The sequence below is a fragment of the Apus apus genome, chromosome 2, assembly GCF_020740795.1.
Source record: "Apus apus isolate bApuApu2 chromosome 2, bApuApu2.pri.cur, whole genome shotgun sequence".
Classification (NCBI taxonomy): domain Eukaryota; kingdom Metazoa; phylum Chordata; class Aves; order Apodiformes; family Apodidae; genus Apus; species Apus apus.
Genome location: NC_067283.1, coordinates 55,442,071 through 55,469,267, shown reverse-complemented (window position 1 = coordinate 55,469,267; position 27,197 = coordinate 55,442,071). Strand labels below are relative to the sequence as shown.

Genomic DNA, 27,197 nt, shown 5'->3' with positions numbered 1-27,197 from the left:
GCATTCTACATTTGTTTCTTTATCACCCAGTAGTTTTATTTGAAAACGTAATTGTTGGCTAGTTCCTGATTTAATAAGCCCACCAAACAGCTCATTACAGCTGCTCAGTCCACAGAACTTTGATTTTAGGTCTTTTCTGCTAGGGGCAACACAGAGACATATTGCAGAATAAAACCTGAAGAGGAACTTTGTCCAGGTTACATAAAAATTCCTTACGTAGCTGATAATGTAACCCAATTTTCATTGCCTTTGGTGGGGTTTTTTTGTGTTTTGTTTTGTTGGGTTTTTTTAGCTTTTTTTTAAAATGTATTTTCTCTTGTTTTCTCCAGATACTGATTCATCTGTTTATAAAATATATAGAAGTAGGCCTTAAAAATGTTTTGTTAAAGATGCCCGTAGTGGATGTAAAGTTTTAGAATACTTTTTATTTTATTTTATTTTAGAAACAGGTAGCAGAACTGAGTTTCCTCCATTAGGTAAAAAGTTAACTGTAGAAATATTAAAATGAAGCTCATGAAAACAAAATATATTATTTTAGAACTTAAATGTTTGTGGAGGTTGTTGGCAAATTACAGTAATAGCTTTTCCTTCCTGCATCTGTTAAAAAGAATCTTATAATAGTGGGAGACGTTCTCATCCTCGTCATTATTTACCAGAACCTCACTCTGGGGGTGCTGAACTCTCCCACCTCCCCCACCACTTTCATGGGGTGGTGTTCTGACCACAGTTAAAGCCCCTGTTCCCCTTTTGAACCTTCTGGATGGCACTATGGACCTTGTGTTGAATCTGCTCCTTTCAAAATGCAGAAAAGTCTGCTTTGGGAAAATTGTAAGACTGATAAGGTGATACGGGCATAAATGTCCTCTGGCATCCAGCCTGAAGAGGCAGGAGGTGTTGCAGAACCTATGATCTCAGCATGAGTTTTCAAAGCATATGAGGTGAAATCCTGGAAGTAAATGAGAGTTTTCTCATCAATCTCACCCATTATATCTGAGGAGTAAACAACTGATGGTTGCAGAGATCACTTAAAATTTATGCAACTCTTTTAAACTCGGTGAACTTCTAAATGCAAAAAACAACCAACTCCAAAGTCCATGGTAGCCTCGTTGAATTCTGTGTGCAGTTAACTGCTTAATTAGTACACAAGAGTTCAGGGCAGCAAGAAGTACTTTATTTCATTGGGATGGCTGAAGAGAAATAGGGAAACAAGTTTGTAAAGTTGTCCAAACTAGAATTTGGCCAGAAGCCGTCTGTGATTTGTAATGTTTGCCTTGAGCGTGGCAGTTAGACTGTGTTTGTAGGGCAGAGGGGGAATTTGGTGTATACAGAGTACAATCCATCAGAATGTACTAAGAGAAAAACAGGCTGAGTTTGTCAGTGGGAATACCGTGAACAGCTGGAAGAAGGAAGGATCTAAAATCCTGCTCTGTTGGATTTAGACACCTTAAGCTGTGCTGCAGAAAGATATTTCCTTCTTTTGTGACTCCAAGTGCTGAATCTTCTGAAGATTGTGAGAGAACCACTCTTCTCACCTGAAAACTGTCATACAAAAGCAGAGGTTCTGTTTTTCTCTGAAATCATGTCACACATTAGAAAGGAGGCAACAGTGGGTATAATGTTCTTGTAACACTGTGGTGAAGTGATTGATGATTTATTCAAGGTGTGAAAGAGAGGTTTGGATAAGTACAAGTTGCAGAACAAACTATATCCTGGTCAGTGGGCTGCAGAGTCAGGTTTGCACATGTTCCTCCTGTTAACTATTTTTTGACAATAATTAAAATCTATTTAACTTTTGGAGCAGGGAGGGAAGGATCCACTTCCCTGAGAATAACACGATGTCTGGGGAGGACAGCACTGTCTTTAACTGAAGTGGGATTTGGATGTCAATTCAGTCTGACTGAGAAGGAACCTGAATGTGGGTCATCAGCCTCCTTTGGGAGCACCCCAACTATTAATCTGTGCTGTTAAAACATCCTTCCCAGTTTTAAAAAAGGAGATGACTGATACTGTGAAGCTGGATCTATTAGGTATGCTTTGAGAACAGCTACTTCAAACATTCCCTTCAAATGAGATCAGCAGAGAAATGTCTAGTTGGTGGAGAGCAACGGCGTTTTGAGATTAAAGGCGGGAGGCATCAGGTTCCATCGGCCTCTTAACCTTCAGGTGGATCTTGGTGCAGATAAAAATCACAGGTTTATGTGCGTAGGAAATGTTAATGCCAGTAACTGATGTGTCATTGGAGTGCTTGGTGGCAGCAGAGCAGTGCTGAGCAGTCAGGCACTTTGGCATTCATGTGGATCTTACTTTTTGGTCAGTACATAAATCATTAGAGATCTGCTAAATTTTATTAATCCTATAGAAAATATCCAAAGATATCTGTTGACCATAGATGGCATTGCAATGTCTGCAGAGCTGAATGGTTGTCAAGGGTATTATGCTTTATACCAGTTTGCCCAAGGAAACTACTGACATCTGCCTTCTCTGCCATGTGATTTCTTGAAGTCACCTTACTCTTCAGTGTGCAGGTTGAGCTGACAGTAGTAGCTGTGGTTCTCCAGTCAGCCAGGGAGTTTGTATGCCTAGTTGTATCCCTATAAATAGAGACATCCCAGGTAACAAGTATTGTTAGCATGGTGTATTCAGAGAATGTGATGCTGTGTTTTCAAAATGCAAGGAGGTAATGATATTAGACCTAGCTATTAAACAGCTAGAAAATGAGCTACTGTCTTGGGTTTTCTTTTAAGGTTGGAACTCACTTGAATAGTAACTAGTTTTGGGGGCACTGATGAGGTCAGTTGGTGGTTCCTAAACTTTCTCTAAAGTAAAGATATTGTAATAGCTTCTTGAGGAAAGAAGGTTAAAACTGGAAGCTAATGTTTTATAGTAATTTGTGTTTATTTTTCAGCCTAAAGATAAAATGGAAATGTCATAGTTTCTCTTCACATTTGCTTTTGTTTTCCTTTGATGTAGGTTTAAGCTTCCGTCCTAATGCTCTGTGCCTAGAAATTTTAAACAGGCAAGTCAAATTTACCATAATGCTATCAATATTTCCACAGGAAGCCTGTTTGTCTAATTCTAGTCTTTTAAGTTCTTGCAATTGGTATCGAACTTACAAGGTGTAAAATGGGTACTGTCGCAGAAAATGACTTACCTGTGACTAAGAAAGCAAAGCATTTAGTGTATTTTGGAGGGTAATTGCAGTGAAATTAATTCATTTTTAAAGTTTATCTGACATATGAAAAATCGTGTCAGATTCTGCAACCTTGGGGATGAATTTTCGCATTCTGCAGAAAATTGTTGCTCTTTACTCCCTGTTCATCTCTTTTTTCACATGCAGCACAATGAAATGTATCTGTCTAATCTCTTAGACCTTACCTGTCTGTGCCAGTATCAGAAATCTCTTTCTTTTTTGAATCATCAGGCAATTTGTGTCCAACATGTAGTCTTGAAAACTGGAAGAGTTTAATTGATTAGGTGATAACATCTCAGCTAAAAAAACTCTGCTGCTTCCAGTTAATTCTGAACTTTGTTGTGCTCAGGTTGAAATCGAAATCCTGTTTGCACAAAAGCGCAGAGTGATGGATGGGTGGTCCAGCAGCATCTCTGGAGGCAAGCAGCAAAGGTGTGAGGTAAACTGAGACAAAGACCTTGCAGTATCAAATGGCACGTATGTCAGTGTGTCTCTCCAAGAGACACCTCCCCAAGTGTACCTCCCCAAAGTGACTGGTTACTTCAGTGGATCTATTTTCAAATGAGAGCTTGTGGTGGGGCATAAGTATAATTTCCATATATCTAATAGTAAGAAGTGTTATTATTGTGTTCTATATTTAAATAGACAATTCTCATAATTCAGTTCAGTTGAGTGTTGCCCTGGAGAGATGAATCCTGCCATGAGGGGTATCCAAACCTGAAGATTCACTACTGGGAACTGTATGATCTTACTCTTCTTGACGAGACCTGAGGTGTTTGACATAGAGCAGAAATCCCAAGCACTCAGAAATGCAGCTAGGGACTATAGGATTTTTTATGAAAAGAAGTATCCCATCACATCCTGTGGTGAAAAATGAAGACCTCACAGTCTCCAGAAAAATACCAGAATTAATTGACAAGTTTTCATTGCAAGGCATAGCGACCTTCTAGGAGCAGCAGTGGTCAGTAGTGTAGGTGGGTTATCCCATGTGTATGGCTGTGTTTGTGACTTACTGTGATAAATTAGTTGTTTTGGATTAATCATAAATTCTTGTAGAGGGCTCTCAAGAGAGTACCACATTGCAGCTTTAGGACAGGACTGTTGCACAAATCCCCTTTTCTTCTTACTCCTTTTGCTGGAGTTTGTAGGGAGAATTAAGAGATTAAGAGCTGTAAAATGTTTAAAAATCAATAGAATTTATATCAAAAACTTAACGCTAAAGTGCATTGATAAGGATAACACTGACTTTACATGAAAAGCAGCTGGGTCTGCATATTTGATTTATTCATTCATTAAGGTTGAGAACATGTTTGTAAGGCATTGTGATCCTTTTGCATAATTTGTGCTGGTTTATTATTGGATTTGTCAGTCTTACAAGGAAAATTAAATGGTGTGTTTGGAGGTTTAGGATGCAGTGTGGTAAAATGCAGCTACACAATTTTATATCAGTAGTGGCTATAATTAATGCAATAGTCCAAGCCTAACTGTTTTCTGAATTAAAGCTGAGAACTACCTTGTTAGCAAGAGCATACACATAGGGAGTGGATTTTAATGGCTGACTTGAAAGAAGCTCTTCCATTTTCAAAGTAGCAAATATGCAGGAGTTGTGAAACTTTTTAAATGTGAAGCATTTACATTTCAGAGTGTTGATCTAGGCTGCATAAGTTTGAAATGGTGCTTTTGGAGTCCATGGTATCACTGCAGAGCACTGAGTTTCCTGGTATAGGGACACATTGCTCAGGGAAAACTTAGTTCAAGAAAGAGAACAGCAGAACGGGGGCATTTTTGTATGAGGTGCACTATGCATTCAGTACAAAGTGGGATTTTATTCTGAAAAATAAACTTAAAAAGTAGTATCTTAGGATTCAATGTTAAGCGCTTTTCTAGGTATTCATAGTGCAGATAAGCTCAAGTTTTGGGTTAATGCTCCCTTCCACCTTCCCTACGTGACAGATACAAGTGTCAAGTTACTTCTCAAGTATAAAAATCTAAAGTTAGAGCCAAATTTTGATCAGTGTAAGATTACAAAAATCTGTTGCTCATTTAAACTAAACTGATCTTGTGGTATTAGTCATCTTAGTTTAGTAAAGACATGGTTTAAAAAATAAAAAAATCAAAAGCCATGCAACTATTGGTATGTCTACATTATCATTTTATTTTGGATAAAGAATATGCTTGGAAGCAAGTCTCCTGATTCTGCATATTTACTGTGGTTTGCTTTACATTACAGAGTGGTTTTGGAATGTGTAAGCTAATTTCCTTTTGGATGAAGCAAAAATTGTGCTCCAGGAGTGCGCATGATGCTCTCCTGCTGCTGATGGGTATTTAGTCTACAGGATCAGACCAGACCTAACCTGAAGTAGCCTCCCTTGCTCCCTGTCTTTCCAAAACATGTATAATGGGAATATTATACCTTCAGCATCAACAGTTTTGCTCTATAGACCTGATTTTATTGTGCCATGCTACTTGTTACAGGAGACATAGATAGCACTTATCATCAGTGAGTTGCCAAAGACATTCATTGATAAAACCAGAATCTTATGAGGGAGAAATCAACTTTTAAGAATAATTGATAGATCAGCAAATAAATTACCTGTTAGAAGCTGCATCTACGTATTAGGTAGGAAACTACAGGTGGAATTGTTTCAATGCCTAAAAAATAAAAAACATGTAGAGCCACAATGAAGAAACCTTTTCAGGAAATGGGGGGGTGCTCCTTAGTCTGGAGAACACATTCTCCTTAGTTTTTGTCTAAATAAACATTGATTTGCTTCAGGAGGCAGTTCCAGTTGAGTATATTTGGGATGTGGATGGTAGATCTTAAAACAAGCTCTGAATGAAACAATCCATTTCAATAAGCTGGGAAGTAGTTTTTCCCAGAGCATTGATGATTACTTGGCAGAAAATTATGTACATTTTTACTACCTGAGCCTTCATTTAAGCAAGAATGTGGGCTACTTTAATAAAGTAGTATATTTTAAATAACCGTGTTCCTAATTTAAGGAGTGTCAGTATTAAAACCTTTTTTCCTTAAGTGTTAAAATTGTTCACTCCAATTGATTAAAATGATTTTTTTCTTTATGTTAAACTGATGCCTTTATAAGCTCGTTTGTTTATTATTCCATGTTAGTGATATATTCTTCACCAATAGCAAAAGTTTCCATTCCAGCTTTTCTTTGACTTGGTAGTGTTTAGCACTACACAGAAACCAAGTTTTTCAGTCCCCACACAGTATGTTAAGAAAACTTTTGAAGTAAAGCCTGACATTTTCTGATTTTTTTTTGTAGACTGTATTTCAATTAAATAGAAAAGTTTAATGTATTATTTAACCACCAAACAAAACCCCACCAAAACCAAACCTCAAAACAGCAACATGCAAACTGCTTCAGTAACTTTGCCTTTTTTTTTTTTTTAATCTATAGCAATAGCGTTATCTATCTTCATTGTAGTTCTGCAGGAGCATTATTTTGTTATGTTTGTTGGTTTCATTAACTGCTTTCTTTGGGATTTATTGTGATAAGGTCCCACTAAGTAGAGCTTATGGTTAATTCTTAGAATTACAATTTCAATGCTAAGTCTTCTAACGCAGAATAAAGTTCAGCTGCCATACCAAGAGCTGCCTCAGGCCGTTGCTCTGATGTCTTTTATCAGTGAAAAATGCCTTTTTCCTTCCCACATACTCTGACATTTAAGTAGTAATTGTTCATTCAAAACACGAATCTCTGGGGCAGGAATTTCCTGAATGGTGCTACTCAAAACCAAATAACTTTTTTTTCCTAAACCCTGGAAAGTAGTCTAATACGAGAACAGCAAGATGAGCAGGAGGAAGTTTTCAGTGTGATCACTCAGTTTTTCTCTCTCAGAAGCTCATTACATATTTGGACTCCCACCTATGTGATCAAGAATTTGGGTAACTCAAATCACAGCAGTATCTTTTCAAGGGATTTTGGTTAGTATCTTGGATATCTAGACATATTCCTACCAGTACAAACATTTTCTGAAAATTTGTAACCATCTTCCAACTTTCAACTTTGTAGATTAAATTAATGAAATACTTTACTAATGGTAAAATCCCACTGTACTACATATCTCTTTCCTTCTTCTTCCTCTGTAGCGAACTTGCCTCTTTGTGGAAGATGCTTGATAGATCATTGAAAAGGAAAGCAATGTTTCTTCAGACATGCAGTAAAAGGCAAAAAGAAAAATATTAATTGCTTAGCAGAAGCCCATTTATATGGTCAAAGCTCGGACGTTGGAGTCATACTTTGTACCTTGAGGCATGCTGGTATCTTGGAACAGTGTATTCTTACCTTGCATGTTCCTGCTTACATTTCACAAAGACTGGGATTAGCAGTGATCTTTTCCAACAGCCCTCTTGTTTGAAGCAATGAAAGCTTTTTCCCTCTCATAAAATTCAATAGCCAAGAACCTCACAGTATTTGGAATAACTTGTGGCAATACTATTCTGACACTTAAAGGTAACAAAGAAGGGGCATATATTATTTTATTGGCTACCAGAGAAAAGACTGTCTTTAAAATATATGTATGCCTTTTGTATATACTTTGTGACAGACATACAGCCTGAAGACTGGCATGTGACAAGTGGAAATCAATAAAAAATGCATAATGATATTATAAATATTTATAGAATGGCTAGATGAGGATAAAATGACAGAGAGAAGCCAAGAAGGCTTTTAGAATAAGAAATGTGTGCTCTAAAATGTATGGGAATTCTTCTGAGTGAGTTAAAAAAAAGGGTAAAAAAGCATTGCTTAGGCTGTCAGAGATATTCACAACACCTTTGATTAAAGTCCTTTCTAAGCAACTATGAGAAAAGCTTCATCAGAGAAGTGCAGCTAAATAAAAGTTGGAAAGCAGAGAAGGGAAAAAGTTCAGAAAGGATGAGGTTGTTCATTGATAATCCCAGGGGAAATTCTAGGGTTTGCTGATTGATTTGCAACTTAGTAAAGTAAGGAAGTGGTTATCTGTGTTTCAGGCAGGATTAAAATGTTCCAGCTTTATCCAAAGACTAGGAATTTTCTGAGTCCTCAAAAAGATTTTTTTAACTATATTTTTTGCATGCAAGTGGCTGTTGGTGTAGTTGTGCCTGCTAATATATATGTCTGTAAGTTACGCCTGTAAGACTGCAAGGTGTATAAGCATCAAATAGGAAAACAAACAGGTAATACTGGAGATGAACTAATTTGGTTCCCTAAATGCAAGTAAAAATTTATAATCATCCTTCTGTCCTGTCCTGTAGCAATTAGGCCTTACTGCATGACTTAATTCCTCCATAAGAGAACCCGACTCCATTAATTTTCTGTGTTGATGTAAACATCAAGAATAAACTGGAGGTTTTGTATGGAGGAATTTATTCTTTCTTACTTATCCTGCAGATGGCTGAATTAGCTCAGTCTGCAAGAGCTGCAAGAAAAGTGCATAATGAAGAGAAAATTATACTAAAAATGGAAGAAACTATGCAGGAGACCAACTTGTTCTGCCTCTTACCAAAGGCTGACAAAAGCTTCCTAAGAGGAGATAACCATGTCTGGGAACAGGTTATTTTCACTGCAGAATTCTTGTTCACAGAGTTTTCTTTCCCATTAGTCCAAACAGAGCACAATTTCATTAATGGTTGGGTCAGGGTGCTAATTATCTTTGTGAAAAATGGATGGGCAGACAGTCCAGGAATGGATGCTTCCTAATTTGTTAAGGGCTTTTAAAGATAAATGGCCTTGAGGTAGATTTGTTTTCAAATGAATAGCCAGTAGAGTGCTAGGAGCAGTGGCACAGTGAGCTCTCTTCAGTTTTTCCCAGAGTGATATTATTCTGTCTGTTGACATGGTCTTTGCCATCAAAAGTCTGATTTATTAATAGTTTTTAGGGCAATGGTTGCAAATTATTACAGCTCAATTTTATTACTGTTTTACATCTACCAAGGACTGAGCCCTTTTTCCAGTATTATATTAACTCGGTGAGCACCATTAAAACAGTGACATTAAGGCTTATTTTGGTAGCATTAATCATAGCTTTTTATCATGCATTAATTTCAGTGGTTTGAAATTACTGGAACATTCAGTTTTCTAAAAGCAGGAGAAACAATAATTTCCATTTATTCACTTTTTCAACCCATAACTGCACTTAAAAAAACCCACAACAAGCAACCAAGACCACACATAAAACCCCTCTTAATTGTGTGTGCTGGGGCCACCTACTTCTTTGCCTCTTCATCACAACTGAAGAAGTAAGAGCCAGCAGCTCTTCTGACTTTACTGGAAGCTCTTGAAGGTGTCATTTCTGAAATCGCCTCCAAAATTTCCCTGTGGCTTAAAAAACATACTTTAATATATTAAAAGAGTCCTCCTGATGTGCAAAAAAAGCTAAAAATCGACTGTGTTTTCAAATGCTGATATGGCTTAAGGGTTTAAAACAGAAATGCCTTTTGTGATTCACCAGCAGGAATAAGTTTACAGCACCCATGTCTATATGTACTATTGTATCAGTAAAAGAACCTGTGATGTTTGCTGGCTTTTTTCAGTCGAGGGCACCACTAGATGATTATGTGTAATGTAAGGAGTTGGCATCTTTTCTCATTTAACCTTCATTAGGAGATCTACTGCTGAGGTCCCATTTTGTGAGGCAGCTGGAAAGTGGTACTCAGTTTGAATGCATTGTTTTCTGCCTTTCTCTTGAAGTTCAAGGACAAGGCAAAACTGTTCAGATTTACACAAAGAAAAAGGTTTTACTCACTTTCCTTTGTTTAGTAGCTGCACTGACCTCTCCATTTTTTTTCTGAGTAAATGTATTCCCCTATATATACATGAATTAAATAGGAGTGTGGACCATGTCAGCAAAGATGCAAGTGGAAGACATGAGGGAAGGTATTTGAAAGCACCATGCAGAAGATGGCTGTGATAGACATGTACACTATTTACTGGAGTAAACATTATCTAGGTATTTTGTGATGTTTCTCTTGATACTTAGAAAAGAGAACAAAATTATTATTTCCGTTTTAGGGAACTGAGGCATGGAATGGGCCAGTGAAGAAACACTAAATCACTTAAAAGGTGTGATGCAGTGTAGTGGTGTCCCAGTCTGCTGATCTTCACTGTGTACACCTAAACATGCATTGAATTTGTTATTTTAAAGATTTTTCCCCTCCCTACTCCTAACCCAAGATGTTACTGTACCTTCAGGACTTTCACCACCTGTGTTTTCCCTGGTAATATCATATGGCTTAAGCCACAGTTTCACCTGGAGCTTTCTGCCTCCTGCTGTGCTGGATCTGCTCAAAGCCCAAAAGACCTTCTAGTAATAGAGGTTTTCTTTTTTTCAATTACAGTGGCTTCACATGACCAAGTTATACTTCATTAACGTGATTGCCTTAGGATATCAAGCTCCAGGGGAAACTTTTATTCCTGTATGACTGGCAAGATAATTAGGAAGTGAAATAATGCAAATCCCACCACAGGCAACCATCATAAGACTTACATATTTACTCTTTGAAAGCAAAGTGTGTTGTATCAGAAATCCCTTTATTTTAAGGCTTTTATATTTGTAGTTTTATTATCTGCCTTCACAATGGACATATTTCTAGGGTGGGAGGCTTTAGCACCCAAATCAAGTTGGATCAGTTCAGGTTGAAGTAAATCCACTGGGATTTTTATCTGCAGTATCACTAGATAATGCAGGCTGAAGTTCACTTTTACTAGCTTTGATTTTAAGATTGGGCACGGCCTTTCGTTGTGAATTTGTAAAGTATTTACCAGAGTGGAACTACCACAATTAAAACTGCTTCATGATACTAAAACTTAGGCACAGAAGCCACTGATGGCAGCAGGAGTTCTGCATCCACCAGGAAAGTGGAATATTGAACCTAGATTAGAGACAGCTTCATACAGAGTCAGCTACAGCCTTCCCTGTTAAGAGTCCGGGGCAAGACTTGTGTCAGTTAATGCTGCATCCAGATAGAGCTGTAGAGATGTGGGTCCTGTTGAGCATGGCCATCAGTGGGTAAAAGTCACTTATACATTAAAAGCTTAACAAACCCCTACCAAGTAAAAGGTGTCTAATGAAGTTCTGACAGCTTCTTTGTCTGAAAATGATAAAACCTAAGAAGCAAGGAATTAGTGGAGTTGCTCTGAGGCAGCTGGACTAACAGTAATGTGGCAAAAAAAAAAATAAAAAGAGAGGGGGAAACCAATATTTTCACTAATAAGAATCAACATTTGTCTTACAGGAAACCTGAAGTTTTGCCTTCTGATTTTGAACCAGCCTTTCAACAAAGGTCATTTTCATTGTCTGTGGAGCAAAGGTAATAATAACTTACATACATCTCCATTTGCTTATTTACTTAGCTACTAGCCAGCTAATGTACTTCATGTCTGTTGAATTGCAATGTGCCAATTTCCTTTTAACTAGAGCAACCTTCTGGCGAGGGTGTGAATAGGCAGAATATGTCCCTTGTTGCTGAATGCAGCAAATGAGCTGATTATGCAAGTTCTGCATCTCTGCATTGCTTACAGCAGTGGGAACTTTATAGACTGATCTGTGTAAGACTGTAGCTTTTCAGAGGCATCTTAGGAATGATCATTGTTTTGCTGACAAAGTGTAGTAGATCAATGGTGCATCTAAGTGCCTGAAAGCAAGCATTCCTTTAAAGGTCATCAGTGAAATGTGTTAATTTTAATCAAAATAAAATGAACCATGTAGATACTATGTTGTGAAAGCAGTGGGAATTTGAGTGTGTGTCAGAAATAAGCAAATCAGATTTCACTACCCCTTTTTTTCATATGCAGAGTGCTAATCATCATCTTTGGTTTGATAGCTGCAGATTTACTGACATTTTGTGGAGATGTAAATCTTTACAAGCTTTGAGCTATAAATTCCTCTGGTGCAGAGATTTAGTGCTTCAGGAGCTTTCTGGCAAACCACAGGAACTCTCTCTAACTTGTTAGCAGGATGGAAATCTGGCAGAGAGATTCCTCTTAACTGACTGGGGCAGATAGAGGTATTTCACTATAGGCATAAGACCTGGCAGGGGGTAGCTGTACAGTTGGAAGGAATTGGAGTGGGGGATGAGGCAGGCAGGATGTATTCATAGCACTTGAGTAAACCTAAATTAGGTGCCTGAATAGACAGAGGAGTGAGAAAAGAAAAAAAGACTTGCACAGGATGATTAAAAGCCCCTGAATAAGTACTGTAGCCAAAACAGACTCTATCACACTTGCAATATCAGCATGAAATGGCAGCAAGAAGTGGAAGTGCTGTCAAGTGTATTTTCTAGATGTGATTCTACATATTTTTTAATTTAAAAAGGTACACTGAAAGACATATTCTCTTAAATAACAAAGGGAAGAAGTGGTTTGATCTTATTTCTTAGTTCAAACTTTCCCATGTTTTGAGGGTTGAGGTAGAAAAAGAGACAGCAAACCAGACATGCACAGTTACTAAATGGCAGTATTTAGCTTCTCATAGTACCATGCATATTTTCCTTTTATGCTATGTTCTGTTAATCAGACTTTTTTTGTCTGTCCTTCAGAATTCTAAGTCTTCCTCTTGCAATCAAACCTGTGCAGGGTGACTGTTGGGTCATGGAGTGCTTTTTACTGTAACACTAATGGGCTCTTAACTGTAGTGCTTCAGTGAAGGGTTGGGGTAAGATAAGTCTTATTTGAGACTGCCTCAGTGGGTTCCTGTCCTCTGAGCATAACTGTTTTGAAAGTAATTACTGGTGCTATGAATAGTTTTGCAAAGAGTCTGTGAGAGTCAGGAGCAGGACTCCCATTTAAGCTAATAAGACTTTTGGTTGTAGGTAGCTTCCAGAAATAGGTGGATATTTTCTAAGTAAAATGACAGAAGTTGGTGACAGTGAACCTGAAACATTTTTCTTCTGAACACCTCAGCTTCAGTAAACCTCACTGACTCCAGGACAAGGTTTTGACAATGCCTGACTGACAATCCCAGTGGACCACTGTAGGTGTCAGTAATCTTGTGCCTCCTGGACCTGCTTCTGAAGGAGTGTCAGCAGAGAGACTGTCGCAGGACTAGGAGAACCTGCTGGTTCTAGTATGTGAACTGAAAGACATTCTGAAAGAATGAAACATCCTTAGAAGCAGTGCTTGATGACCTGCTGTAGATTTTTGAGATCTCATAAAGGAGTGATGAGAAGCAAACAGTGGGGCTGTTGATCCACAGAATATTGCCAGCTACACAAATTGGGGCAAAAAGGAAGAGAAAAATGCAGAACAGAAAAAACAAGATAAAATATTGACCAACTTCTTTTAATTTACAGCACTCTTGGATGTTATACTGAGTAAAGAATGCTGATACTTAAGTATTATTTTCAAGTAGAATGTGTCCTATCAAAATAACTTGTTTTAATAGCCATGTCACTTTAGCATCAAGTAAAAGTGAAGATGTGATGTGGTATGTCCTGAGTTTAAAAAAAAAAAAAAAATAAAAATCACATCAATAAATGTGGGTATTCTAGACTAAAATAATCCCAGGTGTAGCTGCTCTTGACCTCAAGAAAAACTGGTGGTAGCTAATTAGCCTTTGTCTCATTACAGACTTGTGTGAAATCTATTTTTACTGACATACTTTGAAAAGAACTATTTCAGTCTTTACAAGTTTGCATGAACTTCCTTCGCTGTGCTTTGTGAAGGACACTGAAATCTTGTTTCTTCAATTCTGGGGACAGCTTTTACCACATTTACCATATAACCTGGATAAGTGACAGTAGTGAGATAGTATAAGCTAAAGACTACCATGTTTTTACTCTATTATATTTATTACTGTAGTAAACCAACCTAGAACATGTTCTCTTTGTGTTAGGTACAGTCATACAGTATTAGTGGTGTCCTAAAGGCGGGATGTATGAAATGCTGGAGAAAGGATAGTTTGCAAAAGCAGGATGAAGAACAATATGGCAGAAAACACTGAAGGTTTTATTGGGTTGGGTATAGTGGGGAGGGGATAAACCAAATGGCAAGAGAAATTGCAGGGAATAGGTCAGTAAAGGGGAATAGGTAAGGTAAAAAGACCTCACAGTAAGTGAAGCTGATATAAGGAGACTGAATATGGGAGGGTGAGGTAGATGCAGAGTGTTGGGAATAGACTACAAGTAAGCAGAAGGCTGGAAACACGGGTCAAATCTCTCGAAAGGGCTTTGACTGTAGCTGTTCATGAAGCCATGTTTAACAGTGGAAGTTGTGTGGCTTCCCTTGCAGTCATAATTCTAATTGTGGAAATTATGTGGAAGAGACCATCGTCCTGCTTTTCCTAGAGCTGCACATTTTTCTGTCTGGAAGGTTCCTATAAGGAAGAGTGGATCCAGTGGGGGCCCTACCTTAATAACCTTTTCTCACACCTAAATTCCTACTTGTATTTCAGCAATGTTTCTAATTCCTGGTTTGAGTCCTGTTTAACAACAACAAAAAAGTATGGAAAAAAATCCAGCTTACATTAGTCTCTAGGACTACTTTGTAAGTGGTTTCAAATGTAAATACACCTTTAACAGAAATGACTGAGAGCTGAGTCTGAAGCTGTCTCTAAGTTGGAAAAGTATGGAGGCCTAGGTTTTAATAGCTGAAAGCAGAAGGAGCTTTCTGGATAGTAAATGGAAGTTCCTGAGATTTTGAATTCTGCTCTTTAAAATCTCCTTAATAAAAAAATCAGTTACTCATTTATGCCAGGAATTTCAGCAAAGCCTAGTGATTGCAAGTGCTTCTGTTTTTTTTTTTTATTTCTTCCTAGTGAAGTACCAGGAAAGGAGCAGAATTACTGTGGTGCTAAGAAATCACCTCTGTAAAATTGTCTCAAGTTCAGGATCTGAAAATTACTTCTTGTTTCTGACATTGCCCCCACAAGCTGTGCTAATCAGATGATCCAGAATTGTCTTTGTGTCTTCACTTGACGGTAGCATGCTAAAAGGCTGTGCATTGAAGAGTACTTTAGATTCTTAAATGTTAATAATGACAGCCATAAAGAGTAAGAAGTTATGCTCTGAAAAAGAAGATTATTATTTCAAGAATCAGAGTAAAACCATAACATTCCACAGCGAGCTGGTGAAGTTCTCATCAGTGCTGTGTTTGTGAGAAGGGCAAGTTTGTTGTTAAATAACACCTTCTGATTTGCTTGTGAGAAAGACTTATTACAGTAGTGTTTTTTCCTTAGGCAACATTTAACCTCTGGCTGCGTATTCTCATATACATGGGTTTACTGATAAATACAGTTGCAGAATTAAAGTATTGGCTAATGCAGTTCTGCTTGGCTGAAGAGGAAGACTGTTACACTTGCGCTAAATGGTAAAAGCAACACGTCCGCAGGTATTTTTCAGTTCCTACTGTAGTTGTAATACTATAGCCTTTGTTATGGTTTGGGAGACCCTAGCACACTGTTGGACACCTGCAGAGCACCCTAGAAGACTGGAAGGGTCAGTATTCCTGCCCACTTCCTGTCACAATCTATAAAAGCCAAGAGCTGGAAGCCGCCCCCTTTTCTCCCTTCCTGCTCAGTGTTCCCTGCTGGGGATGCTGCTTGGTGCCTTCAGCTTCCCACGTGCTCGCTCCAGGATCCAACTGCACTGGGTGCTGTGAGGAGCCATGGACCTCTCCCCTGGAGCAGCCCTGCCTTCCCCATATCCCTGCCATCACTGAGGTTGGTTTTGTATATAAATACTTACCTGTTCTTCCCCCACGTTTTACCCTTTTACCTTGTGTTATAGTAAATTTGTTTCTAGTTTCAATTTCTAAAGTTTAAGTCTCTCTCCCTTATTCCCCTCTATCTTCCCTTGGGAGGGTGGTGGGGGGGAGGGTGGTAACAGACAGCAATTCTAGTCTTTTTTTTTGGGGGGGGTGTTCACCTTTAATGTTTAAACCAGGACAGAATTATTTGAGCCCAACGTGGGGCACAAAATTCAGGTTTTATTTTGAAGGATTGTAAGTTTGGAAATTGAACCAGAAAAAAGAAAATTTGCTTTAAATAGCAGTTCTCATCTGGATTCTCAGAAACTTGATTTTTCACATAGGCATGGCTTTCATTGTGATGGAGATGCAGGGGTTTTTGACATATGTTCCTGGCTTTTTACTTCCTTACTGTGGTCAAGCATTACTTGCTGCTTGGAGGAGTTGGGCTGCAGATGGGCTTAAGGCATTCAGGAGCCATTTGATGATTTTTGCTGTCATGCAGAATCACTCTGTTCCTTTTTCTAGTGTCTCAGAGAATTACTCCACTCCTTTCTCTGGCAATTTCACCGAGTCTGGAGACTCCGGGAATGCTTTTTGTTACTTGTTCTTGGTAGTATCGGTGTGCCTGAATGTGTAACCAGGGCTGGGTTATCCTTAAAAACTGGTGTGAGAACACGGCTGCGGGCGGCGGCTGCCTCATGCTGCCAGCGCGGGAAACCAGCCACCCCTCACGCTGCCGGCGTGATGTGCAGCTGGGAAGCGCGGCCTCCGGGGCTGCTCCGGCGGCACCCGCGGCGGCGAGCGGTACCGCTCCCTCCCCAGCCCGAATAGCTCCCGTGACAGCTCAGAGGAAACATCTACAGAAGTCCGGCCGCTGTGTTAGTGATGAGGACTCGGAGACAGGGGAAGGAGCAGATGTTGGGCACAGAGAGGGTCAGGCTGAGGCAGGATGATAGCGACTCGGACCCTGAGGTAATCGTTAAGTCTATGTCTGTGAAAGATTTAAGGGACATAAGAAAGGATTATACTCATAGGGAGGATGAGCCACTGGTTTCATGGCTGTTGTGGTGTTGGGAGCTAATGGGATAGACCTGTAGGGCAGGGAGGCTCAGGAGTTGGGATCAATAGCCAGAGATTCAGGCATCAGTAAGATGATTGGGAGGAAAAACGGTACTCTTGATCTCTGTCACTGCCTTTTAATGGCTGTAAAAAGCTGATATCCCCACGGAGAGGACACTGCTGACCCAGTAGATGGAACACTGTAGATGGAGGGATTGTTTATCTGAGAGAGCTGGCAGTCCAGGAGGTCATCTATGGTAACGGGGACACACCTGAAAGCCCTGATGCGCTGCCGCACATTAAGCTTATGTTAAAGAAACTCCCACAGTGTGCTCCTCCTTTGTATTCCACCATTTTGGGAGGAAGGGTCTTTACAGGAGATGGCAAAACACCACTAACTGTTGATGACTTTGCTAACCAGCTAAGGCAGTATGCTGACAGTATCTCTAACCCCCTAAATGCCCGTGGCTTAGTTGTGGAAAAAACGGTTGAGGAGTGGAAAACACTGATAGAGTATCCAGATTGGAGAGGGAGAAAGACAGCTATTCCTCTCCTGAATTGAACCATGTATCAGCTATTAGAAACAGGGGACCTCCTAGGAGGCCAGTTCAGACAGAGCCAAACAAAAGGTCTCTGGTCTGCTCTGTGCAGCCATGGTGAGGACATGAGCAAATGGGATGGCAAACCCACTGCTGCTCTGCGTGCAGGAGTACGGCAGCTGCAGGGTGGTGCCATTAGAGATAACAGTCCCAGAATGATGACTTATCTGGTCTCCCAGGAAGTAACTGCTGGTCCAAGCAGGTGGGTTTCAGACTCAAATGTGAGTCCAGTACACCACACATACCCCTGTGTTACTTGTGGATGCCATGCTCAACATTAGAGGGACCCGGTCTCCAGCCAGGTGGAGGAGAGGGGTAACCGAGTTTATTGGTCAGTGTGGATTTGGTGGCCTGGCACAACAGAACCACAGAGTTATAGAGCCCTGGTGGACACTGGTGCACAGTGCGCTTTGATACCATCCAGTCACAGAGGAGCAGACTCCATTACCATCTCTGGAGTCATTGGAGGGTCTCAAGAATTGTCTGTATTGGAGGCTGAGATTAGCCTGACTGGGAATGATTGGGAGACCCATTAGATAGTAGCTGGCCCAGATGCTCCATGCATCCTTGGTATAGACTTTCTCCAGAAAGGGTACTTTGAACATCCAAATATAAATAGGTATAAATAGGCCTTTGGTGTAGCAGCCGTGGAAACTGAGGGCATTAGCCAGCTGTCTACCCTGCCTGGTCTTTCCAATGGCCCTTCTGTGGTGGCCGGAGGAACAAGGCCACCACCTTCTATGGTGGAGGAACAACAGGTACCAACAGCTTCTACTACAGTACATCATTGGCAGTACCACACCAACAGAGACTCCCTGCTCCCCATACATAACCTGATTTGTCAGCTAGAGAGCCAAGGACTCATAAGTAAGACTCATTCACCTTTGAACAGCTCTATATGGCCAGTGCAGGAGCCTGATGGGGAAGAGAGATTGACTGTGGACTACCGTGGTCTGAATGAAGTCACTCCACTGATGCGTGCTGCGGTTCCAGACATGTTGGAACTTCAATACGAACTGGAGCATAGAAACTTCAGTACGAACAAAGCAGCTAAATGGTATGCTACTATCGACATGCTAATGCATTTTTCTCCATTCCTGTAGCAGCAGAGTGCAGACCTCAATTTGCTTTCACCTTGAGGGGTGTCCAGTATACCTGGAATCGGCTGCCCCAGGGCTGGAAGCACAGCCATAGCATCTGCCACGGAATGATCCACACTGCACTGGAGAAGGGTGGAGCTCCAGACCATCTACACTACATTGATTACATCATTGTACGGGGTAATACAACAGAGGAAGTCTTTGAGAAAGGGAGGGAAATTTTTGTTAGAAGCTGGCTTTGCTATAAAGAGAAGCAATGTCAAGGGACCTGCCAGAGAGATCCAGTTCCTACAGGTCAGATGGCAAGATGGGCGCCAACATATCCCTATGGATGTGGTCAGTAAAATAGCAACCATGGCTTCACCCACTAATAAGAAGGAGACACAGACCTTCTTAGGCACAGTGAGTTTTTGGAAAATGCGCATTCCTGGCTATGCTCAGATTGTGAAACCTCTCTATGAAGTCACCAGAAAAAAAAAGAATTTTTCATCGGGGCCTGGGCAACAACAGGCTTTTGAACAGATAAAGCAAGAGATAGTCCACGCAGTGGCCCTGGGACCTGTCCGTATGGGACAGGGAATAAAAAATGTGCTCTGCACTGCAGCAGTGGCCTTATCTGGAGCCTCTGGCAAAAAGCGTCTGATGAGACCAGAGGTCGTCCCCTAGGATTTTGGAGCTGGCAGTATAAAGGCTGAGAAGCCAGTTACACCCCAAGTGAAAAAGAGATACTTGCTGTCTATGGAGGAGCTGCTTCTGATGTGATTGGTACAGAAGCAAGGCTCCTCCTAGCACTTTGCCTGCCAGTCCTGGAATGGATGTATAAAAGGAGGGACTCATCCACACACCATGCCACCAATGCCGCCTGGATCAAGTGGATGGCCCTGATAACAGAGAGCTCGAATAGGGGGCCCAAATCACCCAGGCCTGGTGGAGGTAATTATGAACTGGCCTGAGGGCAAAGATTTTGGAATGCCACCGGGTGAGATAGTGACTCGTGCAGAGGAGGCTCCCCCATATAATCAGCTCTCAGATCACGAAAAGCAATTTGCTCTTTTCACTGATGGATCCTGCCATCTTGTAGGAAGTAAGTGGAGGTGGAAAGCTGCTGCCTGGAGTCCTGTGAGACAGGTTGCACAAGCTAAGGATGGAGAAGGCGAATAAAGCCAATTTGCAGAAGTAAAGGCCATCCAGCTGGTCCTAGGCATTGCAAAGCAGGAGAAGTGGCCAATACTTTACCTCTACATGGATTCCTGGATAGTAGCAAATGCTTTGTGGAGGTGGCTAAAGGGATGGAAATAGGACAGTTGGCAGTACAGGGAGAAGCCTATTTGGGCCTCCCCCCTTTGGCAAGATATTGCCACCCGATTAGAGACATTAACAGTAAAGGTACGGCATGTGAATGCCCACGTACCAAAGAGCTGGGCCACGGGAATAACAGAAACCCAACCATCAAGCAGACCAGGCAGCTTTAGTGTTCCAAACAGATTCGGAGCACTGAGGTGAAATGTTTTTAGCCTGGTCTGGGGCATCGTCTGGGCACGTCTGGGCATCAAGGACAAGATGCAATGTACAGATGGGCCCATGACCGAGGGTTAGATTTAACTCTGGATGCTATTACACAGGTTATCCATGATTGTGACATACGTGCTGCAGTCAAACAAGCCAGACCAATCGAACAAGGTTAAAACCTTCGTGGTACCATGGACGTTGGTGCAAATACAAGTACGGAGAAGCCTGACAGGTTGATTACATCACCCTCCGTCTGACTCATAATGACAAGCAATACACGCTTACAATAGTGGGAGCAAGCAAGACATATCCTCTCCCTCATGCCACTGCTCGTAACACTATTTTGGGCCTTGAAAGACAAGTTTTATGGAGACACGGTACCCCTGAGAAGATAGAGTCGGACGATGGGACTCATTTCAGGAACAACTTAATAGACAGCTGGGCCAAAGAGCATGGTATTGAATGGATATACCTCATCCCTTATCATGCACCAGCAGCTGGCAAAATTGAATGCTACAATGGCCTGCTGAAAACCACCTTGAAAGCAATGGGTGGTGTGACTTTTAAAAATTGGGATAAACATTTGGTAGAAGCTTCTTGGCTAGTTAATCTGCCAACCAAGCCGGGCCTGCCCAGTTGAACTTTTTACATACAGTGAACAGGGATAAAGTCCCTGTTGTGTGTGAAAGGAATCTACTGGGAAAGACTGTTTGGGTGTACCCTGCAGTGGGCAGAGGCCAACCCATCTGTGGGTTTGTCTCTGCTCAAGGTCCTGGGCATACTCGGTGGGTAGTGCAGGAAAATTGAAAAGTTCAGTGTGTTCCACAGGAGAGCTTAACTCTGGCTGAGAGTATTTAGTTTGGGTTGTATAGTTTTAATTACTGAATGATAGTGACAAGTTGTTTTCAGTGTTTTGTCTCTAGGAGAATGCAGTGGTGCCCAAGAAGAACATACAGAACAAGAGCATGAAAGCCAACTGAATCCTGTGACACTTCCTCTGCCCTGAGAGACTGCCACAGTGGATGAAAATCCAGAGTCCTGAACCCAATGAACTATATTGCACAAGGACAGTTCACAACCTGGTGAATGATTGTTATGGGAAGTGGTACCAACACCCTTTATGGAATGAGATGACTGAATCCTGACTTAGCGGATGTGTATTTATTGTTGGACAAGCAGATGGGTTGGAGTTATCTGTGAGATCGGGGTGCAAAATTATCTGTCCTTCAGGAGTGCTTCCCTAACTAGTCTCTTTCATGGACCATTATTTTCAGTGAAGGAATATGGGGTCTAGCTTATTATGCTGGCATACCAGCCACTTCTCTATACACATAGTATAGAAAGCATTTTATGAAATTTTGTAGATGGTAAACATGGAGGAACTCCATGAAGAGGAGTGTTGGTCACTCTGGACATGTCAGCTCCATATTTTTTGGTGTCTGTATACTGACATAGCAGGAGGCATATTTCTACAGCATCAGTGTATTCATTCAAATCGAAGCAATGTTAGCTTGTCTTCATGTAAACAGTATTTGCTTGCACTACATCTCTTGCAATTGCTTATCCATACATTGAATTTTTTTTCAAGTTTCCATCTCTTATCAATACCCATTTTGCAACAATCAAAGTGGCTATTGGATTTTAAATAGTATCTTGAATGTAAAGCAACTTTTCGGTCAAGGTCAGCCTAGTATTTGGTGAAAAAGCTACTAAGGAATGGTTAGTGCCTGGAGGTTACTGTGGATTGCAGAATGCCTTCTCTTCCTGAGTCATCAAGTAATAAAAGGTGCTAATTTGTATGATAGATTTCAGGATCATCTGTCTTTCAATGCCACATGCTCCCATGCATTTTATGTTCCATGTGCTTTTGTCTGCAGTCTTAATAGGTGGTCAATATTTTGAATGTCTTCTGTTAAGGTCCAAGAGCTGTATATAAAGGTAAATAAGATACAAATGCAAATGGCAATGCAAAGCTCAGATAAATATATGGAGGAGAAGGTAACAGATGAGTTGAAACAGTTTGAATGTCTTAGAGCATAGCAAAGTGTATTATAGTTTTAATAACAGGTGGGAAATAACCTGACTTTTCCTGGTGCCATTTTTTCCTTCTCAATGATTGATACCTTTTTCTCCATTGTCTTTAGTGGTTGAACTCACCTACACTTCTAGAATTATTGGTGTGTATAGCCATCACTTACACTCTTACCTGTCAGCAATGAACTTGCCTTGTTGGCATATGGTGCACTCTTTTCTCACCTTTTCTTTTCATTTCTAGCTGAACTTGTAATATATCTTAAATTGGTACTAGACCCAGAATTGGCAGCTGGCATAAAACTTGAGTGAATTTAGAGCAGCTAATATTAATAAATAGGAAAATGTTCATAAAAATGGTGATTGGGATGTCGCATAGACTTGTATGTTTTATTGCACTTTCCAGCAGGCATTCAGGCTAGCAGTAACTCTTACTGCTGGTCTCAGCTAAACTACTCTGTTCTCCCCTGAGTAATATTAGACTCCTCATAAGTCAACAACGGAGTTCATTTTTCCATGTCTGACCCAATACAGGGGTGTAATTTTTAGTTTGTGTTTAGTAACTTAAATTTGCTGTTCTGTGCTACTCAATTCAGATTTGAATAACATTTTCTTATGGTGGTGTGCTTGTTGCTGGACTGCATGCAGGAAATAAATGCCCTTCAACTACAGGAATTGGACAAGTTATTTCAAGTGTTCTTGAGGACAGGGTATCTACAATATACTTTAGGAACAAGAAAATCTGGCCCTGATTACGGGTGGCTAGCACCATGGTTTAAGCTTGGAAACGTAGTATCTGGATCTTAGGACATGCAGTAGCTTGCACTACCAGAGAGTTTGGGAAGAGAGTTTTTCTAGACCAATATTTGCCCATGAGTCACTATAAAAGATTGACCTCTACCAGATTTTCTGTGGTGAACTGGAAGTTTACACTAAGCTTTGTAAAACTAAGCTTAAAACTCCAGAGATATGGTAAAATTTCCCATATGTGACATGTATATGGCTAGTACGTTTCTGGTTCAGAATCAGGGCTCTTGAGAAACAGCCTAGGTGTGTGGACATTTTGAAAACTAGGTCTTGTTGACTCTTCTGGACTTTTAGATAATTATTGGCAAAGCTGAGAACAGAGCTGGTCTTGTAGGCTTTTGCACAGTTCAGGTTCCCTCACGATAGTAGTAGCTGTGACAGAATGAGGTCTTAAAATTTAGGACATACTAGGCTGAGTATTTTTTTTTTTCTTGATTTCAATTCTTTGCATATCCAGCAACAGGAAATTCTGAGATCTAAAAGGAATTTTTGTTTGTTTAATGGATTTGAGATTTTGTTTGAAGAATGAAAAAAAATGAATAATTAAGATCCCCTTCTGTGATGCTTTGAAAAGTTAAATCCTGAAGTTCAGGGTAACAGAACAATAGAGAATTACTTTGAAGTACTAGTGAAAAGCATAACAGATTATTACAGCACAGGAGAGAAAAAAGCACTGTAATAACCTCTTGTGTTACTTTTTTATTGAGCTGGGATGCAGATACCATTTAGGGGGGTTCTATTGTCACAAGACTTGCTATATGGAAGCCTTTGACAGCATCACACTGTACATCTGGTTACCATGATGTTTTCCAGAGGACAGTTGAAAGAAGGAGCTTTGGAAAATACTGTTAGGAGAGTGCTTTAGAGCACCCCAAGCACAAGGGGGAGCATAAGGCAATAGGAAAAAAGACTATTAATACCTCATTTTGTTAGTGATTCAACCAGAGAAATGGTCCTAGGAATGATCCCAGGACGCAAGGGTGAATGCTTGAGGTGAGGTTAGCATCAGTAAGACCTGTGACAGAGAAGAGCAGATTCTTAATCCCATAAAAGGAACACTTGGATTTTCACAGCCTCAAGCTAAATAGTTAAAGTGTTCAAAAATAATGTCTCTCTGGGAGTCACTACAGGGCAAAAGTATTACTTTTAATAGCTAGAGCTTAGCATGAATCCACTACTAGGGTGAAGATGTAAAGTCTTGTAAAAGATGGATGTTAACTAGGGTTGTTGTCATCAGGGTCTTCTCACTGACTGTGATGGCCTTTGGATCAAACCACTGTGTTGGACTCTTGTCTCTTACTCCAGGGCTGCTTTACAGCAGACAAAAAAACCCCTTAACTGGCACAAACACCTCACCATTAATCTTGGTCCAATGGTTACTTCAAATGGTGATTGCTTTTTAAAAGTGGTTAGTTTTTTCATTTACCTATATCTAGTTATGTTTCCATTCTTTAAAATCTGTAACTTTTGATTACTCTATTACCACAGCTGTAATAATTAGTAACTCAGACAGTGAACACCTTAGCACCGCTATAGTAAGTTGAGACTATACTATTATTTCTTGGTTGCTTGCTTGATGAGGTGTGCATCCTTCACTGGATTCAGTGCCTGAAGGGACCTCAGTAGTTTGAGAAATGTGGATGTTGGACTGGTGATGTTTTTCTTATCTAAATGGTTTACAATGGTCTTGTTCTCACCTATATTTTCAAGTATCAAAATTGAACTTTAAATTAATATAACTCAGTAAACAGCTAACTTTTCTGCTCTACTCATTATCTCTGCTCTTTTGTACTGGTAGGCAGTTTCATAAGATTTTAGCATTACATGTGTTACTAAAAATAATACGTATGTTTACATTCTGAAAACAGCATAGTGAGTTTTTGGCTGGTTATCTGGGTTGCCATGCATCATACCAGATAAGTTCTAAAATTATTGATGGACTTGTGACAAAACCAGCTTTCTCTGTGATACTTTCTGTTTTTGTTAACTACCTTCTATAGCATCACTACTTCTAAGTGTCTTTTATGACTTTCAGTGTTACGTTATTCAAAATGTTGTCTGTGTGAGAGGCATGCAAATGTGTTTTGTTGGAGTTCAGGATCAAGGGTGTTGTTTATTCCTAGGTAAAGACCAGAGTTTTAAAAGAATTAATGGAGGTCTGGGCTCCTCTCTTTATGTACCTAACTGGAAACTAAGAGTTTGAGAAAGAAGAAAACAGTTCTTATTGATACCAAGTAAACAATTAACCCTGATTACTTCACTGGGATCATTCAAATGTGAGACACCAGAACAGGTTTGCCCAGGAAAATTGTGGATACCCCTTCCCTGGAAGTGTTAAAAGGCCAGGTTGGACGATGCTCTGAGCAAGCTGATTTAGTGAGAGGTGTCCCTGTCCATGCAGGGGGATGGATCTAGATCATCTTTAAGGTCCCTTCCAGCCCCAACCATTCTATGATTCGTATGCTTTACTTAGTAAAGAAAAGTGATCAGATATTCTGCTGGATTTGGTGTGATCTGCATCTTGTTGGGATGAGCCAAAGGAGCTATGTACTGTGTTGATTCTATTGTCTGAGCATGAGAAATTATAAGAATTATCTGATGATTTTCTGAATTTATTTTGGTTTGTTTCCTCTGCCATAAACATTTTAATATATGGGATAGAGTATGGATGTTCAGCTGTTGAATGTCCATTTTAATTAAACAATTCTGTATTAGAACTCTGGAGTATTGGTTGGGTTTTTTGTCTTGTTTATTTCTGATTGTACCAAAGATTTGCTTATGTAAGTAGATGAAGCTCTGTTGATTCTTACTCAGTGTAATGTATTTACGCCATCCAAAAACTTAGCACATAAAAATGGAAGGAGTGTTGTAGCTATAATTAACACCTTTTTTCCTCACAAGTTAATGATTCTTTACCTAATACACTGAGGACACAGCAATGACATACAGCAGCCTGGCTTTGGTTTCACTGACAGTGAATCACATTGGAAATCAAAAATTGTCATAGGCTTCTCATTCTGAAAAATTCCATTGACCTCAGAATTAGCAGGACCAACCTATAATTTGTAGAAGTATTTTATTATAATCTTTCGTTGTTGGAAGCTTTATGACTAGGAGCCTGATGTAGAGGCTCTTGATACCAATTTTCCTTCAGTTACTTTGTTAATTTGGCTCAGACCATAAAATTCTTTCTTTAGAGAGGGCCTGCTCCTGTTTTCACTTAAAGTTTAACATCAACTCAGATGTCCTGGATAAGTTCGTTACCACAGAAGGAATGTGGGTTCAATGTAAGCTGCATTAGCACTGAAGTCATTTGGTGCTGTAGAATATGAAAATTATTTTTTGGAATGTCTTTTGAAAAATCCCAGCTTCTTCAAACTGCAAACCCTTGCTGCTTATGTTCAGAGCCCAGGGTGTGGCTGCTTGGGACTTGTGTTTCTGGCAGTATGAGTTGTTCAGCCAGCAACTAAGTTTTTGCTTATGTCTAAATATGCACTTTTCTTCCAACCTTGGTAACATTGCTTGCATCAAGTACTTTGCATTAGCTCCTAGTTTCCAGTAGTCCATAATGTTAGCTTGGCATTTGTGAGGTGTAATTAGCTATGAATAAACAATAGTCAGGTTTGACTGGATGGTGAAGTCTAGAACATCACTCTTGAAATGTGCTTCATTCAAGGAGGAAGGGACTGATTCCAGCTCAGAGGGTTGTGATTAATGGGGCAGGGTCTAGTTGGAGGCCTGTAACCAGTGGTGTCCCCCAGGGGCCAGTACTCGGTCCGGTATTGTTCAACATGTTCATCAACAACCTGGACAAGGGGACAGAGTGTATCTGCAGCAAGTATGCTGATACCAAACTGGGAGGTGTGGCTGACACTCCAGAGGGCTGTGCTGCCATCCAGCATGACCTGGACAGGCTGGAGAGCTCGGCAGAGAAGAACCTAATGAGGCTCAACAAGGGCAAGTGTAGGGTCCTGCACTTGGGGAGGAAGAACCCCACGCACCAATGTAGGTTAGGGATGGACCTGCTGGAAAGTAGTTCTGAGGAGAAGGATCTGGGAGTCCTAGTAGACAGTAAATTATCCATGAGCCAGCAATGTGCCCTTGCTGCCAAGAAGGCCAATGGAATCCTGGGGTGCATAAGGAAGACTGTGGCCAGTAGGTCGAGAGAGGTCATTCTCCCCCTCTACTCCGCCCTGGTGAGGCCACATCTGGA

General features: G+C 40.4%; 1 protein-coding gene across 1 annotated transcript in view; it reads left to right on the top strand.

Annotated features, from left to right (window-relative positions):
- Nucleotides 1-27,197, top strand: part of TPK1 (thiamin pyrophosphokinase 1) — a 341,274-nt gene that overhangs the window by 55,362 nt on the left and 258,715 nt on the right. Inside the window, exon 2 of the mRNA XM_051611450.1 lies at nucleotides 11,430-11,504. Within this exon, the coding sequence (XP_051467410.1) occupies nucleotides 11,430-11,504 (75 nt within the window). The remainder of the gene's footprint in view (nucleotides 1-11,429; nucleotides 11,505-27,197) is intronic.